This window comes from Dermochelys coriacea, chromosome 2 (genome assembly GCF_009764565.3).
Source record: "Dermochelys coriacea isolate rDerCor1 chromosome 2, rDerCor1.pri.v4, whole genome shotgun sequence".
NCBI classification, from domain to species: domain Eukaryota; kingdom Metazoa; phylum Chordata; order Testudines; family Dermochelyidae; genus Dermochelys; species Dermochelys coriacea.
Window position 1 is genome coordinate 265489836 of NC_050069.1, and position 9761 is coordinate 265499596.

The 9761-nt window shown below is 47.0% G+C and overlaps 1 protein-coding gene across 1 annotated transcript; it reads left to right on the top strand.

The window, feature by feature from the left end:
- Positions 1-3407: 3407 nt before the first annotated feature.
- On the top strand, positions 3408-5025 carry LOC119850699 (Y-box-binding protein 1-like). The gene is made up of 2 exons (XM_038389123.2): positions 3408-3462; positions 4199-5025. The coding sequence occupies exons 1-2, from the start codon at positions 3408-3410 to the stop codon at positions 5023-5025; spliced, it is 882 nt and encodes a 293-aa protein (XP_038245051.2).
- The last annotated feature ends 4736 nt before the right edge of the window (positions 5026-9761 follow it).

The following is a 9761-nucleotide window of genomic DNA, read 5'->3' on the forward strand; positions in this document are numbered from 1 at the left end:
TAGTTGAGATTATATTTTCCAGTGTGCATTACTTTGCATCTATCTATATTGAGCGTGATCTGCCATTTTGTTGCCCAGTTTTGTGAAACCCCTTTGTAACTCCTCGCAGTCTGCTTTGAACTTAATGGTCTTGAGTATTTTATATAGTTCGCAAATTTTGCCACTTCACTGTTAATCTCTTCTTCCAAATCATTTCTGAAAATGTTGAACAGCACAGGTCCTAGTACAGATCCTTGTGGAACCCACTATTTACCTTTCTCTATTATGAAAACTGATCATTTATTCCTACCCTTTGTTTCTCATCTTTTAACCAGTTACTGATCCATGGGAAGACCTCCCCTCTTATCCTATGACTGCTTACATTGCTTAAGAGCCTTTTGTGAGGGACCTTGTCAAAGGCTTTCCGAAAGTCCGAGTATTCTATATCCACTGGATCACCCTTCTCCACATGTTTTGCTGGCCATATTTTATTTATATATATATATGGCCACAAATGTGTAGGACACTTAACAGCTGAATAAAATCCACAGTCCCTTCCCTGAAGAACCTGAGCTTAATCCTGCAAACACTTACTACTGAAAATAATACTCCCTGCTGGGAATAACCAAAGTCTGGGGGGCCGATTCTGATCTCAGTTACATTGTTGTAGAACAGGAGTGTGACGGGCATTCCTACGTGTGTCTCACTTTCCCTTTGGGCATTGCATTGCTAGGCGCAGAGCGCAATGGATTGAAAAGCTGCTGTCGGGGCAGAACAGGAGACGTGGATGTGTGACACGTAACTGGGCTGGTATGAAAGGATCGTTAAATGACTGACTGAAACCCAACCCATCGCAGTAGAGGATCCAGAAAGACAACAGAATCCCCCATGGCCAGGACATTCACACCTACCTACTAACAGGCAAGAGAAAAGAGATTTGCCCCTCTTCCCCCACCTCTCTGCAGGAAAGGCCCCGCACTGGAGAATCAAGGTGCCAAGTGGCTGCATTAAGAGCTGAGCGCATAGAGATACTGGACACACAGCTGGGAAAAAAGACAAAGGGAGACACAGGGCCAAAATGGATTCCTTACTAGCTGGGCTGGGGACAGGCCTGACGTCAGCCAGACCTAGCTCTTTCTTAACCTTTGCTTCTCGAAGCTAACCGAAGGACTTTCAAGTTCTGTAGGCTGGGTGGCTAATAAAGTGTTACCTTGTTTTGAAAAGGCTACCTGGTGTGACTGCAAATACCCTCCTAAGAGCAGCAGGCCCCAAAGCATTGTGCCTTTATAACAAGGTCCACTCCATGCTGTGGAGCCTCCTTGTACTTAGCTTAGCTCCCCTCCAGTCTGGCACCCCTGGGGTTCTGTTGGTCACATGCCCCATGGTTTTGCTCTTGCTCTCTGGACTCAGGCTGTTCCCTCTTCATGACTCAGCCCTCTGGATAGATCACCGTATAGTCCTTCCTTTCCAGGGTGTCAGAGTCCCACTGGATCAGCTCTCCTCATCGGCTCCTGATAGCCTTCCAGTCCATGGCTAGGTTCTGTGTCACGCTCCCAGCTGCTCATAGGGAAACCAAGGCCTACCCACTACTCTGCGTTCCAGTCCGGGGGACCTGAGTCTGGCGACTATGGTCTGCTTGCTCCCAGACCCTGTTGCTATTTCCCTGGTGTTTTTCCTGGCTCTCTGTTCTATCTTGGAGCATCCCCCTCCATCTTGTGTTATACAAGCCCAGCTGGGCTTCATCATCAATTAGCCCTTCATCCATTAGCCACGTCAAGCCCTGACACTCCCCCAGGTGCAGCCTATCAGGTTGACTCACCTAATGTAACCTGCTTTGCCTTGCCTGTGGTGGACACCCCATCACAGCCCCACACAGGAGTCTATCTTGAATGGATTAGCTGCAGGGAGCCACAGAGGCAGACAGGGAAGGATAGTGCCCGAAAGCCTGGTTTCGGAGCCATGGACACTGCAGGTCTGCCCCCATGGAACTGTGTGTTCTCCTGAGGTACATCTACACTGAAGTTAGACACCTGTGCCTGGCCCATGCCAGCTGACTCAGACTCAGGATTTATTTAATTGCAGTGTAGATATCTGGACTTAGGCTGCAGCCTGAGCTCTCGGACCCTCCCATCTCACAGGGTCCTAGAGCCCAGGCTCCAGCCCAAGCTTAAATGTCTACACAACAATTAAACAGCCCCTTAGTCCAAGACCCAAAAGCCCGAGTCAGCTGGCCCAGCCCAACTACGGGTGTCTAATTGCAGTGTAGACATACCCAGCACTCTAGAGGGGTGACTCCAAGAGACTGGTTACAGGCTGCGGCACGGACCAGACCCTGTGAGTCCATGAAAAGGAAACATTGCAATGAGATTGAGTTACTCTGGATTGAAACAGGTGTGAGGAAGAGCAAAATCGAGCCTGGTGACATTGAACTATAGGGTTTGTGTGTGCAAATTCTATAATACAAAGAAACTGCTGTATTAACCCATAATGAGCCAGATTCTGCCACCCTTTTATTCAGTAGTAAATTATTCAGTGAGCAACTCCGTTGACTTCTGCAGAACTATTCAGGGAGTGAGGTACTACTCTGTGAAGTCAGGGTGGCAGCTTCTAGCCCATTGTTATCACAGGGGAACTGAGGGTTAGCAGACAGGGGGAGCGAAGGAAAGAATAGAGCTTCATTTGCTGAGAATCTCCTTAAGCAATCACCGTGAGAACCAAACCCACCCCACTGGCAGAGTGATTAATAGGCGTTGAGAAACTGTAAGAAAGTGTAAAAAAACAAAACAAAACACATATATATACACACACACACACACAATGGCAAAGGAGGAAACAGGCAACTCCCTAAAACAGACACATCACTTCACTGCCGAGTCAAACCAGGGGAAACACTGATTGACCGAACCCAAGGAAAAATTAGACCAACCAGCATCAGTGCCAGGTTCCAATTTCAGTTATTCCAGTGTAAATCTAGGGCCATGCCAATGAGGGCACTGGATTTACTCCAGCATGAAACTGGCACCCTGGAGATGACAGGAAGGATGGTCTTGTGGTTCAGGCATAGGATGAGGGCACAGGAGACCTGGGTTCATTTTTTCTGTCATAGCCTCACTGTGTGACCTGGGGTGAATTATTTAATCCCTCTGGGCCTCAGTTTCCCATCTGTAAAATGGGAGTGATAAACCTTCTTTTGACTAAAAGAAAAGGAGTACTTGTGGCACCTTAGAGACTAACCAATTTATTTAAGCATAAGCTTTCGTGAGCTACAGCTCACTTCATCGGATTCTTTTGACTGTCTTGCATTACTTGCAAGCTCTTGCAGCACGGGCTGCCTCTGATTATCTAGCAAACTTCCAAATCGTTTGAGCTTCACCCATGGCTGCTTCTACCTGTGCAACAGTGAGACTGCTTGTGATCTCATATCAGAAATGATCTGGAGCGATTCCAGTAAAGCTGACAGAGCTACTCCTGTTTCACATCAAGGTAACTAAGAGCAGATTCTGGGCCTCAGTTCCTGCCTTGCAGCAGGCAAGATACTGCCTATCTACAAGACTTAGCCCCAGAGTAATGTGGAACCTTACAAACTTTCAGTACTATTATTCCCCACTTTACCGATGGGAAACTGAGGCACAGAGAGACAAAGTGACTTGCTCAAGGCACCCAAGAAGCTAGTGACAAAGCAGGGAATTGAACCAAGGTGTTCCAAATCCCAGGTGAGCACCCTAACCATTGTACCTTCCTTCCTCTCTGTTGTCTTTCTAAAAGATTTGCTCTAGTTTGGCCACAAGTTATTGGGATTGATGTAGGACGTAGAAGATTCTCCCTCTCATTTCATCATGTGAATTATGTAACAATTCAACTGCATTTTAGTTCTGTGACATCACATGTGGCTGAGCCAATCAACCGCTGGTTCAGCTGTAAAACCTGAAAGCTGCAATCCAATTGATTAAAAATGTTGCTTGAAGCATTGGTCTCTCACTGTGATAGCTGCTAGAGGCTAAACCCAGCCCAGAGCTGATGACACAAGCTTGAAGGTAGCAGTAGCTCAGCTCCTGACTTTATTTGTCTTCTAAGGCCCAGGGCACTGTGCACCACTGATAGCCTGAAGCAGTAAAATCAAACTGTGCAATGGTCCTGAACAACAAACCTGCAATGCAGGAGGATCTGCAGGTTGCATCCATCAAGAGTAAACCCCTCCTAGTTTCACTGATTCCTGCAGAGGAGAAGATGGTGATTGAAAGGAAGGTCTGGGGCACGGTCAAGTGGTTCAACGTCCGAAATGGCTATGGCTTCATTACAAGGAGCGACAATAAGAGGGACGTGTTTGTACATCAGTCGGCCATAAAGAAGAACAATCCCTATAAGTACCATCGCAGCGTGGGCAATGGGGAGAGGGTGGAGTTTGATGTGGTTCTAGGGGATAAAGGCCTGGAGGCTGCCAATGTCACAGGTCCCGGTGGCATTCCCGTGCAAGGCAGCATATACGCTGCCAACCGTCACAAGTGCTCGTTGGGTCTAAGGAGGAGTCCGCCTCACAAGAGTTACCACCTTTGTGAGAGCATGCCAAAGAACGAGGCAGCAAGGAGTGCACCAGAAGATGGGAATCTGCCCTACAGTGACCAGTCTTATTTGATGCACACATCCTATGGGTATCAGCCCCAGTGTTCCAATTCTGTGAGCGCAGAAGTGGTGCATGTGGAAGGTCGGTGTGTCCATGCCGAGCAAAGCAAACCAGTGAAACAGAGCATATACCAGGGCTTCAGGCAGCTTCTCAGCTTGGGGCAGCGTTGTTTGAGACAGCCGAGAGAGGAGGGAGGAGAAAAATGTAACAGAAGCCCCCAGGCAAATGAGACCGAAGTCGAAGCAATAAGTCAACATTGCTACCGTCCTAACTTCAGTTACCTATGCAGACGCCCACGGAATGCGAAACCACTAAATGGCAAAGAGACCAAGGAGATCTCTGGACCACCAGCTGAAGACACCCTGGCTCCTGAGACCATCAGCCAACAACCTGGCCTCACCCAGCTATCAAACAAGAAGGAATAAGAGAACATGGAAACCCAGAAATAAGAACACAGACCTTCCGCACTTGCTGTTTTCCTTGCTGTTGTTTGGATAACTCACAATTTACCATCATGAGTTTTCCATCTTTCTTACCTAAACTCCATCAGTCGCCTTTCAGGAACAACAAAGCTAAAAGATTTGACAAGTTGTTTTCTACTTATCCAACCAAGCTCAGGTTTTTAACAACCTTTCTTTTTAATATGAAATGCTATACCTGATTTCTTCCCCCTCACCCCACCCTGCAAACACACACTCGAAAGATAGCAAACCGCAAGCATCTCTTAATAAAAATCTTAAAGAATTTGTAAAAGGATCAGAGTTTGTGGGGATGGGCCACAGACTTAAAATATTCCTTTCTACTGGTGGTATAGTCATGGAATATGATTTTTTTTTTATCCCCATTACCTGGCATGGGGATGTGGCTGAATATTAGGCTCCAATTCCTCTCCAAAATACAGGAAAATGCCCTTTCCACTTGCTGAAACAGTTTGTGACCCTCTTTCAACTTGAGATAGTTGGTTGATTGCCAGTTGCACCAGTTGAACTAAGAGTCTAGACGCTCTACAAATGTTTGTGTCAGGGCACAAACGTATGTGGCTTATTGTACATCTCAGAAACAGCTTTAATCTAGACATACTCCTTGTGCGTAGTACTTTTCTCTGCACACAGGCTGCCCCACTGTGCTCTAAGGACCATTCAAGGATTCAGATCTTGTATTTTTTTTTAAATACATACATGTATACAATGTCTATATTTTTGCCTTTTTGTTTTATCCCTGTCCCCATGTGTCTTCGCGGGGCCTAACCCAGCAATCACATTCATGCAGATGGATCCTGGCGCTCACGTACCATCCCACTCAAGTTTAATGCAGGTGTCCATCCATGCAGCTCTGATTGCAGGATCAGGGGCTCACGGGATAAGTTCTTTGGGGAAGGGACTGTGTCTCCACATGTGTTGGCAGGACTGAGGTCTTAATGTTCTCTTCTAAAATTGCAGGGGGGATTTGAATTTTAAATGTCAGAATTTCAAGGGCTTCGGTGAGCTCTACAAACCTATTTCCCAACTGTACTGAAGCTGCATTTGCAGCTCCCTGATAGCCGTCTGTGGAGCCTTTGGTTTTGAAGGATCGGATCAGGGAGATTTTTTTGTTCTATAGGGACTGGCTGCCTGCAGGCAAACACAGATGTGCAAACCCAAACAGTACAGGCGTCAGCTCATTTACCACAAATAGTACACAACAACCTAGGACAAGAAGAGACTAATCTCAACTGAATCTCCAGGGGAAGCATAGGTTGCCTGAACAAAGTTACTTTGGATATGCCCTCACATAGGCGAGATCATGACATTAGATCCACTCTTCTGCATTAGGAGCAAGCAGAGGACACCACTAAAGTCCTTAACGCAGGGTCACATACAGGGAGACGTGCAGACAAGTGAATTTCTACCTTTACAAGCAAAGATGGTGATTTTAGGTCTCGCCCAGACATTTCACAGCCAGCCCCGCACTCGAGCATTCCTCGATTACTACTTGAGTGGGAAGCAGCACGTGTACTTCATTTCTCACAGGAGGCCTACGGACCCTTGTTGTTCCTCTGAAGTCTCCCGACTACACCCGCCTAGCTTACAAAACACAATCAGCGAAAGACACACAAGTGCCAACTAGCATGCCCGGCAATGAGCGACTGAAGCAAACATTTACAGTGAGGTCAGCTGCAAAGCTCTGCCCAGCTACTGTAAATGTTCTTAGCCCACCCTTATTGTTCAGCACCCCCTTTGAAAGCTAATCTAACTGAATATTATTAACCTTTAAAGAGACGCTACTGGATAATTTGGGCAGCTCATTAATTGCTGGGTCATTTTGTCAGTAATTATGTAATATGTAGGATTTCTAGGAATCAGGCCTTGTGGATAAAGCCCTGTTTGTTTTGGCTCCGTTTCTATGGGGATAAATAGAAGTAGTGTGATTAATTTCCATTCTGTTGCCATGGATATTAATAATAATGAGGTGATTATTACTGCTCTCTAAACCATAAAGCAATTTCAGAATGAAACAGGGAAGGGATTGGGCCAGAATCTCTGCGGGCATAAATCAGCATTGCCCTATTGACTTCATCCAGAGGCCGTGACTTCAATGGAGCTGTGCGGATTTACGCCAACTGGGAATCTGAGACAATTGGCTTCAGCAGAGCTGTGCTGATTTACACCATTTGCAGATCAGACCCCATGACTTCTGTGGAGCTATGATTAATTTGCATAGTTAAGAATCTGACCCACTGGCTTTGACAGAGCTATGCTGTGTGAAACCAGCTGAGGATCTAGCCCAGAATTGCTCAGAATCTGGCTGATGATCCAGAGGTGTTTGTTTGTTTTTGCCTGTGCTGGCAAAAATGTGGGGTGTATTGAAGCGGCCATTTGGAGTCTGAGCCCGTCTATCCTGACACTGCACGTAGCCTTATTGACTTCCGTGGGTGTACAAACAGGAGTAAATTTGTGCACAGAACAGTTTGACAGAGTAGCCCCCCTATGCCTTGTTAGTTTCACTGTAATAATAATAATAATAAAAAGCAATACATTTTCTTCCCAGGTGGATACCAAGCCACACCCACGTTCCCAGTCCCCAAATCACCAGCTCCATCTCGTCGACTAAGCAATTTGTATTTCTTCTAGAGAGGCTGGAATACTAAGTAACATTCATTTAATAAGGCCCATCCTCATGGGCCAGACGAAACCTTTCAAGGACTCCCCTTTCCTGGCTGGGATATTCTGCAGGCCCCCTTCTGTCGAGTCCTGGTATAGGTACAGAAAGCTCACTAATGCAAATTGCAGCCACGGGGCAGCCTCCTTGTTGTTGTTTTGTGGCTCGTTGGGATTCCCCATCAGCTCATTGCCCTGGAATGACAGAAACAGGATGAGAAAGTGACTGCCGACATTCTTCTTCCAAAGCCACAATCTGTGCTTCGAGGCAGTTTGTTTTCCAGGTTTCCTTCCAAACCAGGGGAAATTATTCTACATCTTGGTTTCTCCCTTCCTCTTGCAGGCAGACGAGACAATTCTTACCTCTTCGCTTGCTGAGGATAGCAACCCTTGGGGTAGAGTGAAAAACAGATCCATGTAACATCCCACACTGGCCTGCCCACTGAGCCTCCATTACAGCTCGTAGGACATCGGGTCAGATGCTAACACTGGGCGTCAAATGCTGCTTTGCATCCAAGATGTGAAACATGGTTCTGCAGAGGTTTTAAAGCACAATGAGCCTGTCAGAGGGTCCCCGCCCCAACCTTTTTTCAGACAGGCCCAGGCAGGTTCCTATGTCTTTACCTGCAATTATGTGGTGGCCCCATGCCATGTGGAAATAGCATCACTCCATCCTGAGCACACCCAACACCCTTAGCTAGATAGGGTCACTCAGCCAGAACTTCCATCTGCAGAGAACTGCACGGTAAGAGAATTCAACCCATTTAGCCCCAGGCTAGCACCTTTGAAAGGAGCTTGGGGATTTCAAGGAGGAGCTTTGCTGCTTTCTAGATTTCTTTCCATCTTTTACTGAGACGCTGGAACAATCAGCCACTGATTTTCATTGTTGCTCTTGCAGTCACAGCTGGGAGCCCCAGCCACAATTATGCCCCATTGCACAAATAGGGCTTGATTGCAATATCACGTACATGTGCCTTATCCCTCAGATCATCAACCATCCCTGCCCAGAGAGCTTAGAATCGAACTCAACAAGACAGACAAAAGAAGGATTATTATCAGCAGTAGCAGTAGCGCTGAGAATTAGAACATAGATCTCCTGAGTGCTAGGCTGGCTCTTTAACTACGAGACCAACCTTCCGCTGTAATTGCTAATAAGCACAGCTCTTTATATGGGTGGCAGCAGGGGTGGGGCTCTTCCTTCTCATGGGCACAGGGATGGGACAGGCTAGGGGCAGAGTGGAAAAGGTATTAATAGCAGCAGATGCAGGCCGTCTCGGGGTGATCCTGGATCATTTGAACAGGACAGACGTGATGTTAGACTTTGACATTTTCCGTCTCCCGGAGCCACACTGCTTGCAGTGTTCGCATCCAGCACAAGGGACTCAGGACCCAGTCCTGCAAAGAGCTGTGATCCTGCTTCCAGGCATCAAATGCCTTCAACTCCCACTAACCTCAGCACTTAGCAGGATCAGGCCCACAGAACAGACGTGAGGATGGGGGAAGGAAAGATGGAAAGGGAGGGGCATTTGTAACAAAGAAGGACCACCCTGTTGGGAAATCCTCTGGGGTCCTAAGAACTACACACAGGTCTTCAGCGTGTCTGCGTGTTTATTGACCTAACACAAGTTTTATATGGTTGCTCTCTCCACGCACCATGAAAACACACACACACACTCCCCATCTCCCCTATTAATAATCCTTGCCTTGCTATGAGCAAATGGAAATTACCTCTATTAAAGGGAGAAGCTAGTGGCTTGTTTCATCTGGGAAAAAAAAAACCAAACAAAACATCTGGACTTTTTATTTCTAAATGATGTAGCGAGCCCTCACTCTCAGACCTGGTTGGGGTGGGGGTAGGACAAGCTTGTGGTTAGAGGGGAGCTCCCACCCATTTCCTTTCCTTGCCCTTCCCAGGCATGTCAGAGCTGAGAGCCAAGACAAATCAAAAGTCTCAGGAGCCCCAGACAGACAGCACCACTTACTGCCTGCAGTAATTACAGTCATTGGAGGAGGGTGAGGGAGAG